The sequence below is a fragment of the Phocoena phocoena genome, chromosome 6 (genome assembly GCF_963924675.1).
Source record: "Phocoena phocoena chromosome 6, mPhoPho1.1, whole genome shotgun sequence".
Taxonomy (NCBI): Eukaryota; Metazoa; Chordata; class Mammalia; order Artiodactyla; family Phocoenidae; genus Phocoena; species Phocoena phocoena.
In genome coordinates this window covers 65,340,667-65,362,466 of record NC_089224.1, presented here as the reverse complement: position 1 = coordinate 65,362,466, position 21,800 = coordinate 65,340,667, and the positions used below count along the sequence as shown (strand labels likewise).

The window sequence follows — 21,800 nt, the reverse complement described above, 5'->3', positions numbered from 1 at the left end:
TATACTGACCTTTAAATTTAAAAAATATGTATGTACACACACATGTAAATGTGTGTGTACGTATACATGCACATATGGAAGACACGGCACCACATCTCCCTGTGTCACCCCATGCGGGCCACACCCTGGCAGTCACAAAGCACAAACCGAAAAGGGTCTGGTTTCAGAATTCCCGAGGTGCCACTGGGCTCAGAAGTGTTTACGCTTTCAAGAGAAGTAGGAATGTTTTAGGCTTCCCTTTAATGAGTCTCATTTTGAGATAGGATGGCAAGGTTGGCCAGCCACTCTTCATGCAGTTTTTGTAGTAAGTCTTTCAGAGAATGAATGGTGAAGCCAATTCATTTCTCCTCCTGGAATTTGTCCTTCTTCTTTTTCTCTGTTGTGAGGTTATATATTAAAGGTATGGGCATACAGACATTACGAAAGATAAGGGCTATCACGTGACGGAAGAAATCAGAAAATAAATCCAAAGAAACCTACGGAAATTAAAAATCTGAACTCAGGGGCAGGGCAGGAGGCGACACGGTCTTTTCACAGAGCCGTTACACATAATGCAACTGTCCTCAAAAGCAGGAATGGAAAAGAACTAGCCATTCAGCTGCAGAACGAAGCTGGGGTCTTGGCTTTAGAGCTTTCCATGTCTTTAGCATTAGGCTGGGCAGCAGGTGCCTTTTCCAGAGTAGGCCAGAGAAGATAAGTCCAGTTTTGTTTTTAAGGCTTGAGTCAGCTCTGTGGCCAGCAGCTCGTGGAGGGACACACCGTCGTGGGAGTACACCCAGTTTCTCCCGGTCCAGTCGTAACGCTTGGGGCCACTGCAGGACAAAACACAGTCAGAGTAAGTCCACGGGAACAGCCCTTCAGAAGAAACTCTCACCAAGAAATTGAATGACTGCAGTGCAGATCTAGAAAGTAATACTTAACGAGCCATGTATTTGACTTCTCGTCTTAGGGTCTATTTAATATAACTGAATCACTTTGCTGTACACCTGAAACTAACAAAACATTGTAAATCAACTATACTCCAATTAAAAAAAAAGCAGCTACACAATTATCCTCTGGTACAATTCACAGAACACCTCTCAAGACCTGAAAATATTTCAACCCTATTGATGAGTCTCCGTGTATCACATTCTGATCTTTTGCTTTTCCTAACTCACATATGCTACCTGAAATATCACAGCAGTGTCTTTTAGATGATGGCCATTCATGTACCACTGACATGATTTGTCCCTTACCTACATTATTATTATTTTAGTACATTCATAACACTGGGCAACCACTACCTCTATCTAGTTTCAAAACATTTTCATCACCCACAGGAAATTCCATATCCATTAAGCAGTTACTCCCTATTCACTCCTCTCCCCAGCCCCTGGCAACCATCTGTATTATTATTTTAAAAAATAGTTTTCTTAATTCAATTTTAAGTCCATGAAGGTGAGAGTTTGATGGGCTAGTTCATCCATCTCAAGCTCATCTAGTGAACACAAGCCGTACGTGCACTTCATGCTGGGAACGCTGTGTTTGTGTGGACCCAGGTGTGGCTAGGTTTCGCCGTGTCTTATTATTCCAGATGGACACAGAGTGTGCCCATTAATTCCACCTCCTCTGGACCTAGTGGAGCGGGGGTGGGGGTGGGGGGAACACGTGCTGAGGCAGGAGATAGATAGGCCTCAGGGTAAGCATCTGGAGTTCGTTCCCTGTGGACAGAAACTCCAAAATATCAATAGCAGGACAGTTGGGAGAAGAGCTGAGCCCTGCCCAGATAAGAGACAAAAGACCGCATATCCCTCATTCTCAAAGTCAAGGAGACCTTCCCAACTACACATGCAGAGAAAGGCTCCTTGCAAGTCAAAAGGGAGGGGGCGCCACCCCATAGTAAGTGATGTCAACTACCCATAGGCCTCTTCGCTAGAATCCATCTTGGCTAAGAGATGCACATGTACACAGGGGAGGACCCTGAGATATACCAAATATGGCCTCAGAACCAGGCAAAGCAAGATGATCGGTTAAAGGAAACCTGGAAGAAATGCTCCATAAAAGTGATTCAAACTACCACAAGGGCGCGACTCTCTCTCTGAGCCCGCAAGTGTGTCTATCCACACATACTATACTCTTTTTCCTCCTAATAGCACTTTACTTGCCTCGCTACTTTCCGTCTCTATGTGGAAATTCATTTCTACACAGCTGATGGGCCAGGGCCTTGTCATTAGCCACTGGTCCCTGGTGGTCTAGTGGCTAGGATTCAGCGCTCTCACTGCCACTGCTTGACGTCAATCTCTGGCCGGGAACCGAAATCCTGCTTCAAGCCGCTGCAGGCCGAGGCCACCCGAGATCAGTGCCAGCAGCTAATGGTGCTACATGATGACGCCTTGATGGACAAAGGAGCAGAGGATGCTGAGAGCCCACGGGAAGGAAGGGGCCCCTGAGTCCACCTGCACACTCAGGGGAGCTCTTCCGAAGTCCAAGACTGGGACGGGTTTGCCAGGGACGAGGAAAGCTTAGAAGGGAAGCATCTTTGTGGGGTTAGGAAAACATCAAGGATTTCTGTATTACCCACCAGAGGCTGGGGTTTGAACACTTACTTAACAATGGGGATAATGATAATAGGGACAAACCAAAAGCACTGGACTTTTGTTTAATATGCACAAATAGCTGAACACGTAAAGGCATAATAACCTGGACCAAATCCAGAGAACGTTCCCTTGGCCCTGGACTCCGATTTGCTGCCGGGATGCCAGGCAAGTGTGAGAACCTCCAGGCCCCTCCACGCTGCCTCGGACGCCCAGCTGTCCACCCAGACCTCTCCTTGATTCCACCCTGCAATCTCCTCAAGCAAGGTGATGGGGGAAGGCCACTGTTCCCTCTGACCTGAAACGCTGTCAATGAAAAAGCCTCCCAGGGCTTCCCTGGTGGCGCAGTGGTTGAGAGTCTGCCTGCCGATGCAGGGGACGCGGGTTCGCGCCCCGGTCCGGGAGGATCCCACATGCTGCGGAGCGGCTAGGCCCGTGAGCCATGGCCGCTGAGCCTACGCGTCTGGAGCCTCTGCTCCGCAATGGGAGAGGCCACAACAGTGAGAGGCCCGCGTACCGCAAAAAAAAAAAAAAAAAAAAAAAAAACCTCCCAAATATCAGAAATGCAGCCCTAGGAAGGATTATTTTGGACCAACGTGAAAAATTGAGTGGAAAATAAATTTTTTTTTTTGAGGAACATAGTATCCATGACAGTAAATGGCTGCTCGGCAGATTTTCTTTCCAGATTCCCATCATGAATTACAGATTTTAAGAAAACAACAAAACTTGGAATTTCTCAGAATTTCTTATTATCCAGAAGTAGATTTTTCTAAACATGCCTGTGGTAGGATCCTATTGCTGGTAGGTGTGTCCAAATGCTATAAGGACTTTTTCTGTCTCAAGATACAACACGAGGGAATTCTGTTAGTGGAGCCATCACAGCTGGTTCTGGTGCCCTGCCTGCTATTTACAAAGCCACTGATTCCCAAAGCTGATGGCTGGATTTGAGCTGATCCAGCCAGTTTCTCTCGTACTGGTTCCTCTGAGATGACGGACAAGACTGCAGCCCTTGTGCATGGCCACAGTTAGGGTCAGGGCAACTGTTTGAGGCCAAAGAGAACAGGCTAATTGGCCCTCCCAGGGTAACCCCCCAACCCCTGCCAAACTTCAAGTAAACTACCTGGATCTAAAAGCAAGACCATCTGTGAATAAGGGCCTCGCTAGAAATGACAAGTGATTCCTTGGAGTTGTTTCTCTTGAATTGTAACATACTTCCTAGACGAGGCTGGGATGAAGGAGGCCTAATGCTTTATTTATTTTGAATGAAGAATCACATATTACAGCACCATAAACAGTATAATATTAACTGCCTAAAAGTGATGTCAACACTGGGGCAGGAGAAGAGTTAAATACTTTTTTTGTTTTAATGCAAAAACCGTGAGGCTTTCAAAGACTTCCATGCTGGTTATATCTGGGCCTTTCCCAATTCACAGCGCGTTCTCTTTGGAAGTGCTAATGAGTGACCAGGAAGGCTGGTCTGAGAGCTTTTTGTGGGCCTCTTTTACTGTCTTACAACCACTTCAACAGCAGCCAGAGGGATGAGGGACCCTCTCTCCCTGCATGTTCTCAGGCCTTGAGACGCAGTACAGACTGTCTCCAATACAATCTTTTATTCCGCTAGATTGAAAGCACATCAATGGAAAAGGCAGGAGGGATGAAAAGTCCTAGAAGGGCTGTTTAAAACACCTTCCCACCTCCACAGAGTACACAGCCCTGTTCTGCAAATGGAATTAAACTGGCCTTTAACTGAGATGCTCAAAATGAACCAGAGGCCGAACTTTGAAGACAAAGGGCAACTTGTTCAGATGCTGTAAAAGCAAAAGTGGCTTTTTCAAAGGCACGGCAATGATTGAGTAGAGAAAAACTGTCAAGGTGGGCTCCGAAAATTTTTCACTTTGCATCTTGTTAACGTCCCACTATCTGCTTTTTGAGCCACAGAATCACCAGACAAGAAGTGATTAGAACCACAGTAAGCTTTCCTACTGAGAATGAGACATGCTGTGAAACATCAGAAAAGGTTCACTTACACAGCTGCTAACACATGAGGGTGACCCTTCTTAAATGGTCCACAAAGTCTTGTTTCGAGCAAGCTGAACAATGAGAGATTTTGACTTCTGAACGTACCTGGATGGTGAAGACAACCAGATTTGCTTGTTTGGGGTCTGCTTGTTGATCACGTACGTTCCTAGATCTCCACCCAGTTTAACTGTTAAAACACCACTCTGGTGCATCAGATGGAAAAAGCATGAAGAAAATAAGACAGAGTTATCACTGTGTCATAATCACCTCCTATTTTGTTATATCTCAACACTTTGCATTTATACAGGTATGCAACATACACCATAAAGAACTGTCTATAATTTAGTGTTTGGAATTAGGAGGTAATGCAGAAAGAGCGCTGCTCTCAGAATCAGACTATGATTAATCACGATGACACTTAAAAATATCAGTGCCTTTCCTCGTTTCCTATGAAGTGGCAAGGTGAGAATATCCTTAGTTAAGTGACTAGTCAGAGGTATTGCAGCTGGCAAACGAAAGGATCCACATCCTTATTGGTGCCTTGGTTCCTCAAATACCGGCCAGAACATACTAGAGACATTAAAAAATGGAGACACACTGGGTTTCCCTGGTGGCGCAGTGGTTGAGAGTCCGCCTGCCGATGCAGGGGACACGGGTTTGTGCCCCGGTCTGGGAAGATCCCATATGCCGCGGAGCCGCTGGGCCCGTGAGCCATGGCCGCCGAGCCTGCGCGTCCGGAGCCTGTGCTCCGCAACGGGAAAGGCCACAGCGGTGAGAGGCCCGCGAACCGCAAAAAAAATAAAATAAAAATAAATGGAGGCACCAACTCTACTGACGTCCCAGTCAGCACAAACATCGGGCAGGCCAAGTTCATGACCGAAGAAAGGAAAAAAGGCAAGAGAGAAGGAAATAATCAAACCACCTGCTTTGCTGGTCTCAGAAGAGCAGTAGCCTGAGCTCTGCCAGCAGAAGGCTGACACTCCAGACTAGGGTTCTTATTCCCAGACCCTTCCCAAGCTCACAAGCTTCTCAGATACCCCTCTCCGGCTTTATTTTCCTCTACTGGAGCCTTGAATTCGTCAAAAGACTGGCTGGTCCACCTTTGCCCAATAAATGCTCACTTAAATTTGAAAACCCTCTTTCAACAAAGGAGCCCTTTACTCCCAAGGCCTGAGGTCTCTCTAGAATGCACAGGATATTAAAGAAACAGCTACACGGCTGAGCTGGTGAACGGGGAGCCTCGCTGCCCCCCATCCCCTGCACGACCCGCAGACAGGCAGCCTTTCTCTGTGCCTCTCAGAGCCCCTGTCCACCAAGGGGCCCCCCAGTGGTTCTTAGAAAAAGTTTTGTGTTTGGTTTGCAAACACAAAGAGCTGTTGAAAAGGTGGAGGGAATTCCCTGGTGGTCCAGTGGTTAGGACTCCGTGCTTCCACTGCAGGTCGCCCAGGTTCCATCGCGCGCCGGTCGGGGAACTAGGACCCACGAGCGGTATGGAAAAAAATAAACAACAAACAAACAAAACATGGCGGAGAAAGTGCCAATAATAATATAACTCATAGGCATGGGATAGGGAGGACACTATTGGGTTATTTTTTAAATAATGTTTTTTTCTGATTAAAAAAGAAACGTAGCAAAATTATAGAAGCATTGGGAATACAGGTGGTATAAATAAAATGCAAACATCAATAAAAATAGCATCTACTGTTTTTCAGTACCTACTCTGCGCCAGGCACTGTGCTTTGCACTTTGTGTAAAACTGCTTCCTCCGTGACCATAACCATGGAGGTAGGAACCATTACCCCAATTTATAGGTGAGGACAACAGAGGGACAGGGTAATAAAGAAAACTTAGTAACGGGAAGGGCTGATCTTAAATTCAGGTCTGCTCGGGTCCATAAGATGCTGTTGTTTCCATAACACGAAGCGCTCTCTCAATCCCACTAATCAGCGACATGAGCTGTTCACTCTCAGGTATCGGCTGCAGTTTTTAAATGCAGGGCTAGGATCACAGTATACATAAGTTTGCTTTTTAAAACATTTTTTCCTGAAACCCACGTGTACTATTTTGTTAGGACTACCTTTCATTTATTTAAAAATTTCTTACAACTGTATAATTTAGTAGTTTTTAGCATTCCACCAAGTATTTTCATAAAGTGTGCAAACATCCCCACTGTCTAATTCCAGACTACTTCCGTCACCCCCAAAAGAAACCCTGTACGTATCAGCAGTCACTCCTTCCCCCCTCCATATATAGTTTATGGCTTATTTTTCCATACGATATGAGGCCCAGAGAATCAAGACATAATTTCTTCTAACCTGACCTATTTGTGGCCCTTAAATGCTCCAATGTGCATTGACCCTACACCTGGGAGGTGCGTGATGCAGTGGAAAAGGCAGGGGGCCAGGTCTAGGGATGTGCGTCAAGCCCCATCAGCTGTGTCGTCTCCTTGGGACAATATCTGCTCTGCCTCCTTCAGAGACAGTGCGAGGGCGAGGGGCTGAGGTGCTTCTGGGAAGGTTCCCCTGACGCTCCTCAGCTGGGACCATGACCCGTGCATGTCCCCACAGCTTCTGTGCTTTCCTCACTGCGTCTGAGCTGCTAGCTTGTTTGCTGGTCACCTGCCCCTTCGCTCCAGTACTATAAGCACCTTGAGAGCAGACCTGTCTTTTCATCCTAGCATTTTCAGTATTTGTACAAAATATCACTGAATTAGAAAAAAATTGTGGATGAGTGAACTGAGTGGCTGATAACCAGGCACTGTGATAACACACACATACCACATGAAGGGCAAGGTTATGTAAGGCAACACTCAACCACGCCCCCTCTTGTTCGTGGTGTGTAATTAGACATTTTTCCCCACAGAGCCAGAAGCTGTTTCCAAAGGAAAGTGGCAAGAGAAGGGAAACTAGCTGTCTTACTGGTTCCCCAGGAGTTCTTAAAGCTTTTGCAACTGTCTTCAAGTAGACCAAATAAACAGTTTTTTGTCCATTAGTGTTATTCCTTAAGGGGCAATCTGAGTGTCTACTTTGAGAGAGTGGGTAGACTTTAATGCAGGGCAGCGTGGGAGAGAGAGGCAATACTTAGCAGCTGCTGAGACCCAGGCACTGACCAGTTGCAAGAGACCCTGGCCACAGCTGGTGAGGCTTGATTCCCGACAGGCAATATCAGTGGAAGCAAAAATAGCAAGGCTCAGGCTCTGCTGTCACCAGCTCATTTGCAGAAACAGGCACATACGGGAATGGCATGTTGAGTCGGGATTTCACATACGTGCATGTGGCTTCCCACACTCCTAAAACAGATGCTGACTTCCCCTTAAGGAATAAGAATAATGAATATAAAGCACTTTTACCTACATTGTTTCACTGAATCCTAAGATACACCCGGGGAAGTAGAGGTTACTGTCACCTCTCCTTTACAGCTGAAGGACCTGCCCTCACAGAGAATTCACTGAAGTGCTCTCGGAAAGAAAATAAAAATGCAGGATGCTAGGCCAGGCCCGCCCTCTGTCACCATATCCAATAAAGTGCTAACTCTGAGCAGGGGTGTGTGACCTAGGACCCAGAGCTGGTCTTCAGGGGTCTGCATACAGCTCTCATAGGTATGCAGGGATGTTTTTCTTGGGAGAGCAGTCAGATTCTCACAGGGTGTCCTGATCGCCAAGTGGTTAAGAAACCTCTGCTCTATGGCAATAACATGCAGACAACTCAGTGAACGAAGGACATGGCGGCAAGCAAATTCTCGTTAAAGTGTCTAAGAGGCCAGGGCTCTGCCTGGAAGATAAACGACGGCAGTTTGGAGGTAACTCTCTAAATAGTGTGGTGCTTCTCACGCATCAAGTGTAGCGGACTCCGTGGTTGCCTGGTGACGGGAGGGGCTTGGGCTCTAGTAGGCAGCTCCTTCTGATAACCATGACCAGTGAGCAGCGAGGCCTGGACCCAGACACTGACATCCACCGCGACCCGCCCCACTTGACGGACCACACAGCAGCCAAGAAGCTGCTCACGTCTCCCAGTCCACAGGAGGAAAGTGAAGAAACGTGGCCTGGGTGTATCTAGAGAATTCCTTTCATTTGCCTATTTGGCCAGTAGCAAGTGGATAAAACAGCACTAAGTGCCGAGTGGCATCAATGAAAGCATGTTCTGGAAAAGTAGGTGCGCCTCATTTCATTTACATGGTGAATCGACATTCGTTAAGTCCCCGCTAAGTACTTAGCAATGTTCCAGGCATTGGGAGACCAGGAATGGGCAGTGTTCCAGCTGTCCAGCTCAGTGTAGCCGTGGGAACTGATGTGTAAAGAGACAGTTACAACACAGGGTGATCATCCTCAGAGTGCTGGGCAAGGAGGGCAGGGTGGTGTCTGCCTGGAGCATCTAGGAGGGCTGCAGAGAGGAGGTGACATCCAGCTGGACCCTGAGGGCATAGAAAGACTGCACTCCAGCCAAGCTCAAGTAATGGTTTTACAGGTGTTCTGCTGTCTATAATGTAATTTCAACTGATTTATCTTATATGTGAAATACATGAGTCTGCTGGCACCTGAAGGACTCTAATCAGGAATGCACACCCGAGGGTAGATAGCATTTCAAAGTACTTAGAAGTCCAAACTACAGAGGGAGCTGCTATATGCCAGTAGCCTTCTACACCTACACTAGAGATTTTCCTACTTGGCAAATGATTTGCTAGAAGTACTTCTTCCCTAGTGAGTAGAATGGTACTCAATGTACAGTGTATGGATTGGCTAGAAAAACTCAGGTGCCTCTTCCCTTGCAAGTATGGGTTTTAGACTCTGGAAAGTGTAGCAGCTGAATCACTCTTCAGAGAGACACTCTAAAGGTAGGTAAGATCCTGACCCACCACTGAGCAGAAGCTTTTGTTGCCTGCCTTAGTGAGGTAAGCAGAATCCAGCCGCTACAATACTGGCACCTTTGCCTCTAATGAAACGTTCAGGCAAAGTGTTTGAGTCAAGCAGGGGCTTCATTAATCCTGTAAGAACAGGTGGTGTGACTGTTTCTGTGGCATGTACCTAAAGGCTTGCATGTGTGGCAGAGTTTAGCCTGAGCCTTGGTTTCCCCATAGTTACAGAGCCTGGTAAGGAGGCTGGGGTAGAGGAGACCTGTAACTTCCCCGGCTCTAATCATCCCACAGACGGTCAAGTTCCGGAGGCCAGTCTGTAATGGTTCCCAAGTAGCTCTGTCTTCTGAGGCTGCCTGCATAAGCACATCTACAGCCCCGCCGGGACATTTCTGCTGCTGACAGCGACCAACGAATCCACCTGGAAGGCATTCAATCGTTTCTTGCCTCGTTACCACCAAGGCCCTTACTGTCCTTACAACTAGGCTTGACACCTGCCCATCTGATGGAGTCCTTTTCTATCCAGTGCCCCCAACAGCAATATCCAATACCATTTCTATTGCTTTAGCCTGACAGCTGGTTGTCCTAAATAATTCCATGATTTAATCCCAAATGCACTCTTCATGACATTTTCTGGTATTAATTAATTGCTGTCAAGAGGGTTAACCTCTGCAGGGGATGTGCTCCCAGTGGCAAAAAAGAGCTGCTCCCTAAGGCCTAAGCAATAATTCTAAACCCAAAGGCAGACCCTTGTTCAAGTCTGCCACCTGGTGGCCAGTCGATACACACCAGCACTGCCCTGGCTGCTAGGATTTGGGGCTCAAATTTCATCCAGCCCTGGGGTTCTCACCCAGCTGCATTAGAATCCTCTGAGGAGTTACTCTAAAAACTTAAAAAACCCCAAAGCCTGGCCTGAGCCACACCCTACACCGATTTTTATTTGATTAATAAAAATCCCTAGGGATGAGACCCAGGGATGCTCATTAGAATCTCAGGTGAGCTTTTCAAAAACATGCTTCCTAGGACTGTACCCTGACCACTGTATGAGAATTTCCAGGAGTGGGGGCCCATGTCTAGTCTGAATACATCTCGGGCAATCTCTCACCCCGCTTAGGAACTAGCCTGCCTGCATGATGAGAGGCATCTTGCTACACAAACACATTGCCTGGGTCCCTCCCTGATTTATCTTCACAGGTATTGAGTGAAGCTTGAGAATCTGTATTTTTAGGCAAACGTGAGGCTCAGAGAGGCTGAGTGACTTGCCCAAGGTCACAAGCCTGGTGATGCAGGGCTGACACCAGAACCCCAGTCTTTTGGTCCCATCCATAACCGCATACGGCTGGAGAGGAATTCTTTATCTTAGCTAAAATTCCTAGGGAGGATACAGAAGAATGATAAGAAGCAAATAGGTACCGCAAAGGAGACATCATAGTCTTCACATGTGTAAGGTTTGTCTGCAAGGTCTTCAAAAAACTCTGCTAAGGAGTCCAGCGTCTCCTCGGCCAGTCTTTCATAGGTGGTATCGTCCAGAGGGCTGTAAGGGGAACAGAAACAACCCCGATCATGCAATCAGCAAACCGCTCCGTTCTATTAACATCGATGGACACATTTATTTTTTACTTAGATTTTTTAAATTGATGGAAAATATCCAACATATACCGAGTAAAAATTGAAACAGCATCAAAGGGTTTACAGAGAAGTAAGCCTTTCTTCCCAAATAGGCAGCCCCCATCCCAGAGTCAGCTATGATGAGCAATCTTTTAAATATATCAATGAAGCACCTTGGAGTTTTCCTTTCATGTCTTGGAAATTGTTCCATATTAGCACATACAGTTTTCATAGTATTTTATCTTATGTTATTCATTCAGTTTGTCCCCTTCAGCAGGACACTGAGGTTGCTTCCATTGCTTTTGTTGTTAAAATTTGTTGGGCAAACCACAAAGTGGGAGAAAATATCTTTATTCTATATATCTGAAAAAGGACATATCTAGAACAGGTAAAGAACTCGTAGAAATCAATAAGAAAAGAAAATCCAATAGAAAAATGGGCAAAATACTTGAACAGATTTCATTTAAAAAAAAAGATATCCAAATGGCCAATGAACGTATGAAAAGGGGCTCAACTTCGTTAATCTTCAGGAAAATGTAAATTAAAAAATCACATTGAGATACCACCAGAATGGTTAAAATGAAAGAGACAGATAATATGAAGAGTTGGCCAGGACGTACAGTAACCAGAGCTTTCAGATACTGCTGATGGGCAAGTAAATTGGACAATCACTTTGGAAAACTGTTGATACTTCTACTAAAATTGAATATATTCATATCCTATGACCCATCAATTCCACTCTTGGGCATTTACGCAACAGAAACGCATACCCAAATATAAATTTCCTTAGCAGTGAAAAGACCAAAACCAATTTCGATTTGAAAAAAATAATTCAGATGACAGAAATATAGAATTGTATAATACAATTTGATACTTAATAAATATTGTAATTGCTCTAAAAAGAAAGAAAGAAAAAAAAATGCATACCCAAGTTCGCCAAGAGACATGCACCATGCTAGAATGTTCATAGCATAACTATCCAACAGCCCAAACTGGAGCTTGCCCAAGTATCCATAGGAAATACCATAGATAAATAAATTATGATATATTCATAAAATGGAATACTACAGTGCAAAACAGAATTGTCTGTAAATATAACAATATGGACGAAACACTTCTTTTGATGGTGACTGAAAGAAGCCACATAGAGACATATTTATATTTGATGATATCATTTATATAAAGTTAAAAAACAGGCAAAACGAACCCATGCTATTGGAAATCAGAATGGTGCTACTCTGGGGCAGGGAGGGGTTAATAACTCGAAGTGAGCAGAAGGCTTGCTTTCAAGGGGCTGGTAACTAACATTCTATTTCTCGAAGCATTTCTTGAGTTACATGGTATCTTCGGTTTTTGAAAATTTATCAAGCTGTATACTTTTAACTTGGAGACATTCCTGTATAGGTACTATCTTTTAATTTTTTTTAATTGCTACAAATCCAAAGAGACAGAAAGTAAATTAGTGGTTGCCAGGGGTTGGGGGAGGGAGGAATGGGGAGTGATTACGAATGGTTATGGGGTCTCTTTTTGGCGTGATGAAAATGTTCTGGCATTAGACAGTGGTGAAAGTTGCACAACCTTCTGAGGACACTAAAAACCACTGAATGGTACATTTTAAAATGGTGGAATTTATGGTATGTAAATTATGACAAAGAAAATTGCTATAAACCTCCCTGTATGAGCTTCTGCACCCAGGTGAGGACATGTCTGTAGGTTACAGGAGGCATCTCGGACAGCTCCATCATCTGAGAGTTTCTAAGTGGCCCCAGGAAGACACCAGTGGCTACCAGTCAGTCAGTGGAAGACAGAGGTTTGCAGTATGGCCCCTCCCCCACCCAGCCCATTCCCCCACCTCAAGGGCACAATGTGGGGAAGGCTACAGGGCTGATCGGGACATGGTGAGTGGGGGGCCTGCGGTGGGGCTGTGCTGGATGTTTCCCTCTCCCTCTCCTCGGCTACAGCCGACGGAGGGGGGATCTGGACAGAACCAGGAGAGTTTGACATGTGCCTGGAGGAGCTTGGGGAACATGAAGGCACCCCTGACTCAGGCATAAAGTCCAAAGTCAAGAGCTTGACAGGTGCTACCTGTCGATGACAGGGGGGCCATGGCAGAAGTGGGCTGTCCTTAGCACGACAGGTCGAAGGTGTGCTTCCCAGAGGCCAGAAGTAGACCCTGAAGAAGGAAGCTGGACTTGGGGCTTCCTGCAAAGGTCCCACCCAACCTCAGAGGGCTGCCTGGAGGGACTGGGAGACAGTAGCAGAGAGTCTGCCCAAGGAGGTCACAGGTCCCACCGCCCGCCTCCCCTGCAGCCATGGGGAGTGACAGACAAGGAAGAGCCTCCAACCAGGGTTTCATAGAGGGAAGTCCCCCAGAGCCAGGGCAGAGGCTGTCCCAGTGCCGCTGGACACCTCGGCCTTCGAGGTGGATGAGTGACTGCATGGTCCTGTGGTTGCAGCCTGGGGGTGTGTGTGTGGAAGGAGAGTCCCTGCAGATACAGGTGCAGGGCGGTGGGCTGCAGCGGTGCCTGGCAGATTTTCCCCAGAACCCATTGCGTTCTCCCTCCAGGCACCCGCTAGGCTACATTTCCTGGCCTCCCCAGCTGTTAGCTGGGGCCCCCTGCTAAAATGTGAGTGAGGGACAGATGTCATGTCCAGACCTTCCATGCTCTTATCCCTTTCTGTGGAGTGGAAGCTGGACAGGGTGACCTGGCCTTGACCTGCAGAGGACAGTAAGTTGCTGATAGGCGATAGGAAGGTGGAAGGAGCCCGGCTCCCTGAATCATTTCACAGAGGTCTGGCCACCCCCCACTGACAGAGAGGGGGGACACGAACCTCTCCTGGTTGGAGCCATTGCAGTTTTGGGTCTACTTGTTAAGAAGCTTGGCCTGCTCTAACTACTAAGATGTCAAAGAGAATAATAACAAAACTCTGGAAACAACCTAAATGTCCAGCAATAGGGGATGGGTTAAGTGAATTATGGTACATCCATAAAACTTAATACTATTTCATTAAAAATAATGCAGTGGGGGGCTTCCCTGGTGGCCCAGTGGTTGAGAGTCCGCCTGCTGACGCAGGGGACACGGGTTCGTGCCCCGGTCCGGGAAGATCCCACGTGCCGCGGAGCGGCTGGGCCCGTGAGCCATGGCCGCTGAGCCTGCGCGTCCGGAGCCTGTGCTCCATGACGGGAGAGGCCGCAGCAGTGAGAGGCCCGTGTACTGCTAATAGAATAATAATAATAATAATGCGGTGGGTAAGTAGTGATGTGGAAAGACGCTTATGAATGCTGAGGCTTAGGGAGAAAACAGATGGGGTGGGTTGCTATGGGATGGGTTTTGGTTTTCTTTGATTTTTTTTTTTTTGTTGTCGTTGTTAAAAAAGGTAAGAGAAAAGAAAAAAAGAAGTATGTATATGTGTGCGTATGCTGTATATTGAGAGAGAGGGAGAGGGAGGAAGAGATCTCTGATGTGGGAGGTGTTTATCTCACCCAGCGTCACCCAAAGTTCCCGTTGTCCTCAAATTCATCCAACAGACCCACTGCTTTTTGACATTCAGGATCTGGTTGAGGCAGCTCAGACTCTAAAAGCCAAAGTGAAGAAGAACGTTACCATTTTACAATGTACAGTCCATTAACGCACAGTTTGAATATCACTACTACGTTCGGGACTGACGAGGTTAAAGTGCTTCGGAGTGTATCTTTCTCAGGAAGTTGTTTCGCCTTCTTTTAGTGCATCAGACTGCGCTCTCCCGGGCCCTCGCTAAGCCTGCGCTGTCCAACTCGGTAGCCACAAGCCACAGGCAGCTATTTAAATGTAAATTTACTGAATAATATAAAAATTTAAAAGTCAGTTCCTCGGTCCCATGGGCCATGTTTCAGGTGTCCTGTGGCATCTTGTGGCTCGTGGCACGGACAGGACAGGCCCGCCACCACGGGAGGCACTGCTGGCGGCACCGCTCCGGATGGGGCTGGGGCAGTTAGCATGGGGTGGGGGGAGCGGAGGGGGGGGTTGGGGGGTGCGGTGGGAAGTGTCAGCAAAGTTCTTAGAATGTGACTAAAGTGAGCGACAACAGATAGGTGTCCAGAAGACAGGCTGTGCCTCCAGTGCTATGTGACAGATCTCACTAACACGATCTGCAGGGGACACCGTGACCCACTGATTTCTTTCAATACGTAACTGCTGAGTGCCCTGGAGCCTGGCTCCGAGGACTGGGGTCTGAGCTGATGACTGCCAGGCAGGCGGACCAGCCAGAGAGATGGTGGAGGGGACGGAGGTCTGGACGGAGGGAGAAGTGGTAGAGCCGAGCAGAGATGGCAAGGGAGTGATGGAGAGGTGGGCTGCTGGACCTCATCCCAGGAAGGCACTGAGTGGCTTCCTGAGGTTGGTGGCAAGGTTCACCTTCTCCACAGAGCATGTGGCTGCCACTAAGAGAAGGGGGCAGAGGCTGTGGTTACTCTCTTGAGCCATCAGGGCCCTGGGCAAGCTGAGAAAGGAGGAGGCTGAGAAGTGAGCGGAGGAAATGGGGGTGCGGAACGCGGATGGCCGTTTAAAAACGTTGGCTCAGAAGGGAGAAGTGAGAGAGCGGCTGTGATAAGCACAGTATCGCCACAGCACATTCTAGAGTGTTCACCATCAGCGGGGTAGCGTCCTCAGACTTTAGACAAAAGGACTCAGTTAGTCCTCATTACATTCCAATGAGGGAAGTACTATTCACGACAATGATGTCCTATGAAGTTGCCACAAACACTGGATTAGCAAGTTACCAAGGGAAATATGGAGAGGTTCCTGCGAGCCTCTGGTCACATGTTCACCAAATGATCAATGCATAACCTTGTTTTACATGTGTTGCTGTTCAAAGGTGGCTTGTTTAATATATATTGTTGATTCCTTGACACTGAACTCACAGCCAACAGCGCTAGAACTCACGCTTTGGACGGAGCTTATCCAACCCACGTATTTTCTCCCTAAGGCCCATCACAGCCTTCTTGCACAGAGGAACACTAGACAGCACTTCAGCACAATGCTTGAGGGCCGCTTTAAACAGTGAAATTATAAACGAAAGTCACGAAAATGTGAAAAACGCTCCACCAAATAGACTGTGAACAGGACCCTTGTTTCCAGTGTGGGAGTCAGGGACATGTGAGTGGAGGTGACTCACATTTTTTTGCTGCTCTGTGCACGTCTGAGAATGACCACAAAAGTGCCCTGAGTATCGATTTTGGGGATAGAAATACATTTTAGTGAGTAGGTGAATTCACAAGTAGAGGATGCAGGAAGAAGGAGGATCGACTGTATCTGTATTTTACGGATGAGGAAACTGAGGCACGGAAGGGTAACTTGCCCAGAGTCACACAAACACACAAAGTGGGGGATCTGGGATTGGAACCCACGCTGTCTGGACCCAAGGTCTGGGCCTCAAAGGAAAGAATCACATCCTGGGAATGATACAGGACTCCAGACACGGAGGGGAGGTGTTTGAGAATACAGGGCTCCCCTCAGTCAATTTCCCTTCTCTCCGGGATCCTGGCCCCTCAGATCCTAGCTGTCTCAGTCTCGCTGCTACCTTCACACAGCTGTTTTTGTCTTTTAATTTTACATCTTCGATGGTCTGGTGGGAGGGCTGATCTAAAAGCAAGGTACTCATTCACAGCCAGAGTAGAAGACTCCATTCAGCTGTGTTAGTGGCCGAAGACTCCCTGCCTTGTCTCTCACCTGCTTTCCCCATCTAACATTCCCTGGGTAACTGCTTAACCCTCCCAAGCTCTGCTTCCTCCTCTGAAGGTAGGGATCATGGTACCGGCCTTGAAGACTGGTTATGAGGATCCAACAGTAGGACATCAATATTCCAAACACGGGGCCTGAGGGTTCCGTCAATTTCCATTTTGAAGCATGTCAACGGAAAGTGTGAAGAGGTAGGAGGTCAGAGAGGCAAAATCTGGCCTTTGCCCAAGGGAGGCAGATGGATTTCACGGCGGGGAGCCACCCAGGGCCACCCCTCCTGCGGCCACATCACCTGGAGCCATCGGACTATGTGTCTTGTGCGGGTCTGCTTGAGTCTCCAGGGTTCAGTGACTCCGTGAGCGCAGCACACGGCTGGCTCATGGGAGACATTGGAGGAGATACTAGATAGTTCTTGGGCCCACAGCCTCAAGTTCAGGCCCTGGAACCACACGACTCAACTAAGACCTGGCCTGGTGGTCGGCAGGGAGGCCAGCCTTCACCCCAGGGTCCCCTCGGTCTCCTGGGCCCTGTCAAGCCACAAGCCTGAAGAGAGAATCAGCTCTCATCCGCTGCTGGAGAGGACAAACTGGCATGACCACTCTTGGCATCTAGTGACTGGGATATCTGCTGGCCCCTCGCTCAGCAATGCCAGTCTGAGGACTTCACCCAAGAGGAGGTTCTGTCCACGCACGGGCACGCCCAGTGCAGCACCACCGTAAGAGCAGCTCACTGGACTCAACCGGATGTGACGGGAGGAGCCTGGACAAGGTGTGACATACTCACCCAACGGCTACTATCCAGAGACAAAGCAAATAAATGACAACTGTGTGCTTCAGTGTCGCTGAGTCTCAAACACTGATCACGACATTGATCACGAGTACGGCACAGCAGAATAAATAGAGCAAAATGGTTCTTTTAAACGAATGCTACATGCTTTAGGGAGACATACACAGGAGGTAAAACTCTGAGAAGGGGATGCCTGACAGAATTCAGGGTAGCAGAGTCCTCTCAGGGAGGACCAGGCTGTAACGGAAAGCGCACCAGGCCTTCACAGAACACTCAATATTGTATTTTTTTAAAAAATATTTATTTATTTATTTATTTGGCTGCGTCAGGTCTTAGTTGTGGCTCGTGGAATCTTCGTTGCGGCATGCGGGATCTTTCATTGCAGCACAGAGGCTTCTCTCTAGTTGTGTGCGGGCTCCAGAGCATGCAGACTCAGTAGTTGCGGCACGCCGGCTCTGTAGTTGTGGTGCATGTGCTTAGTTGCCCCGAGGCACGTGGGATCTTAGTTCCCCGACCGGGGATCGAACCCACATCCCCTGCATTGGAAGGTGGATTCTTAACCACTGAACCACCAGGGAAGTCCCTGGAACACTCCATATTCAATTTCTTAACCTAGTGGTGGGAACATGGGAGTTTGTTATTAATCTTTAAACAATACGGATATATTTAAAAAAATTATTATTTATTTTTGGCTGCACTGGGTCTTTGTTGCTGTGCGCAGGCTTTCTCTAGTTGCGGCGAGCAGGGGCTACTCTTTGTTGCGGTGTGCGGGCTTCTCATTGCAGTGGCTTTTCTTGCTGCAGAGCACGGGCTCTAGGCGTGTGGGCTTCAGTAGTTGTGGCACACGGGCTCTAGAGCTCAGGCTCAGTAGTTGTGGCTCACGGGCTGTAGAGCTCAGGCTCAGTAGTTGTGGCACACGGGCTTGGTTGTTCCGTGGCATGTGGGATCTTCCCGGACCAGGGCTCGAACCCGTGCCCCCTGCATTGGCAGGCGGATTCTTAACCACTGTGCCACCAGGGAAGCCCACGGATATTTTAAATACACTTTTGTGTATAGACTCTACGCATAGAGTCATGTCTACTGTCTGTGGAAGACAATAGCAATGAATTTAGAGTGAAGTAGGGCATAACCACCCAGGCAAAGGCTTGGGGTCATAAGTGACGATCGTGTCCCTCTAGAAAAATTAATAGATGCCTAAACGCCTTCCGAGGTATGCAGAAGTGGCTGCAGCAGGAGCTTCTGAAGTTGTTTAAGAGCAGTGGCACCTAGGTATCTCCTCCTTGGAGCTGCCTCCAGCATTAAAGGGGAAAGGTTAGAGACCCTGTCACTGTCACACTCTCTTATTATTAGGGTCGGAGGCTGCCTGCCGGAAGCAGGGTCTTCTCCAAGCCTCGGGGTGAATAAGGCAGGCAGTGGAGGGCCGTGAGCTGCAGGCTTGCAAGGCATTTCTGTGGATTCTGGGTTCTGCTGAGCAGCTGGAACTGAGAACTGACAATCAGAAGCTAAATGTGCTCACCTCCAAAGCTGTGCACACAGTAGCCGCCAGACACACGTGGCCACTGGGCACTTGAAACATGGCTGGTGTGACCGAGGAACTGGATTTTAAATTTCACTTAATTTTAGTTTTAAAATGATACTCAGTAAGGTTACTGGAAAATTTAAAATACGTTTGCGACAACTCAAGTGTGTGAATTTACTTTTTCAGTTGTGAATTTTATAAAATCTAAATATAGATCAAGTATTTCCACAATAACCTCAGTTTAACATCTGATGGACAAGGGATGGAAGTATGAAATCCATACTGGATTTGGAAGAATGAGTTCAAAGAGGGAATGTGAAATATCTCAGTAATCTTTCAGTCTTGATTACCTGTTGACATGGTAACATTTTGGCTATACTAGGTTACGTAAATGTATTGTTGAAATTAATTTCACCTGTCTCTTTCTACTTTCCCAATGTAACTACTAGAAAACTTATTGCACAGGTGGCTCCCATTCTATTTCTGCTGTGGAAGTAGAAGCAGCGGGTAGAGAAAATAAAGGTGGAGAAAAGGGTCCCCAAATGAACTCCCCAAACAATCTTGGGTCAGAAGTCATCAGGACCCACATGGAGTTCAAGGGATCAACCTGAGGACAGTTAAGGCCTTCAAAAAATTAAACAGGATTGTGATCCCAGTTGCCACTGTCATCCACCCAACTCCACAGGTACTGAAGATGTGCAAGGGAACTGCGGAAGAGACAGGTTAAACCAACCTGATTAACTATGGAAGAAGGGGCCCAATGGGTAGCCTAGGTTGTTAACCACCTAGCAACCTCCCAATGGCCCAAATCCCAGTATGTGCCAAGTGCCCACCTCCCGGGTGCGCCTCTGAATCAACAGCCTTTATCAGCCACTAGGTACCGTCCAAAAGACCACGCCATATCTTGTCACTCTCCTAAATTAATAACTGCTGAGGACACAGGCAGGCGTGGAAGGGCACGTCAGGGCAGCTCCAGGTGAGAGCAGCACAGAAGGATCAGAGTAATAAACGTGGGCGTTCTGCAGAAGGGGATCGTGGGACCAGCATGGCCGTAACTACCTAGTTTTCCTAAGAGGGGGAAATCCGTGATTCTAGCTTTGAGTGTTGACAACCAATCCCAGTGTTTCTTCAGACAGGGTCAAATAACACACGTCAGCGGGAGGTGTAGGCCTAAAGTCCAAATTCCGGAGCTCCGTGAACAATTTGGGTTGGATTTCACCTGCCTCCTTCACTATCCACAATCCATCCAGCGGACCAGCCACTCAGAGTTGATCGTTGCCCACTTTCCCGGCCTCTATCCACGCCGTTCTCTCCTCTGAGAGCCCCTCACCGCCCCCTGCCGTCTTCAGACCCTGATTAAACATCACCTACATCCTCCGGTGTAACCTTCTCAAGCCCACAGCCTTTCTTTGGGCTTCCTCCTTTCAAGTCGTGGAGTAACCGGGTCAGGTATTTCTTTGTATCCCCGCGAGGGAACAAGTGCAATTAAGTGCTGAAGGCTTTATATATGTTAATTAAACTGCATGCCAGCTCGGCAAAATGGGTACTCTCCCCTTCAGAGAAAAAGAAGACAGGCCTCAGAGAGATTCTGGAATCCCCCGACGTCCCCGAGCTCTTATGAGTCCAGGGGCCAGAGTTTGGAACCCAGGTCCGATCCAAAAGCCCTGCTGCTCTAGCTACTGTGCTCCACAACTTTGACATCTTTACCTCGCTCGCTGAAAGCGTTTCGTTCATAAAAGCCCATGTATATTATAGTACCTGGCATATATTATTAAAGTTATCGCAAAGAGAATCGACAAGCTTAGAGCCACCACAGGTCCCTAAGAGCCAATGCCCGCCCGCCTTCCTTGCCTTTGCCCGCGCGGTTCCCGCAGTTGCACTGCATGATACAATCTCTGTCTTCTCACCAGAAAGCGGAAGCCAGTGCAACTGTAACCGGGAGAAACGGAGACTGGGGAAGGCACCCGGGCGCCGCCGCCCTTCCCCCGCCCGAGCGCGGCCCCGCGGGAGCTGGAGCGGGTGCGCGTGCCCGGCGTGCGCGGCCTCGCTACGCCGGCGTGCGGCCCGTGCGGCGGCCCGTGCGGATACTCACGGGCTGGCTGGGTGTGCCGGCCGCGGCGGTCCCGGTGCGCAGGCCCCGGCAGCCGTAGAGCCGGGAGTCCTTCGTTGGCCGCGGGGCCCCGGCCCGGGCCTGGGCAGAGCCCGGGGGCGCCGAGCGGGGCAAGAGGCTGGCAGCCGCTCGGCGCCCTAGCGTCCACATGCTCCTCGCGATCTGCGGCCGCTCCGCCTCCTGCTCCGGGGACGCCGGGCGCCGCCTGGTGGTCACGGGTTGCAGCTGCAGTCGCAAGCTTCCCTTTTCTGCAGGCTTGGGAAACGAGCAGAAGGTAGACTTCAGTAAGAACTTCCCTGCGTTGCTCTATTTCTGCATTTAACAAAAATAGATAGAGAACCTGTTTCGTGCAAAGCAGGGGGCTTACCCCTTGGGCAACATAGTGAATGCGTAACCAAGGTCCCTGACCCCAGAGACTTCAGCTTAGTGACCCGCTGCTGACGAATTCTATACAAAAGGCTTTGGGAGCTGCAGTTTTGCTGTGGACGGGTGGGGGTCCTGAAGCTGCTTGGCCGCCAGTATAGGTTACAGCAGTTAGGAGATTGCGGACAGGAGACTGACTGCCTGATTTAAATATGTCCCCTGCCCACTTCCTACCTGTGTGGCCAGTGGGCAAGTTA

General features: G+C 48.3%; 1 protein-coding gene across 1 annotated transcript; it reads right to left on the bottom strand.

The window, feature by feature from the left end:
* Window positions 1-346: 346 nt before the first annotated feature.
* FXN (frataxin) lies at window positions 347-21,337 on the bottom strand. Its single transcript, XM_065879678.1, has 5 exons — window positions 21,163-21,337; window positions 14,533-14,624; window positions 10,854-10,974; window positions 4,698-4,795; window positions 347-812 (listed from the first exon to the last, which is right to left on the bottom strand). The coding sequence occupies exons 1-5, from the start codon at window positions 21,328-21,330 to the stop codon at window positions 650-652; spliced, it is 642 nt and encodes a 213-aa protein (XP_065735750.1). The 5' UTR covers window positions 21,331-21,337; the 3' UTR covers window positions 347-649.
* Between the last annotated feature and the right edge of the window lie 463 nt (window positions 21,338-21,800).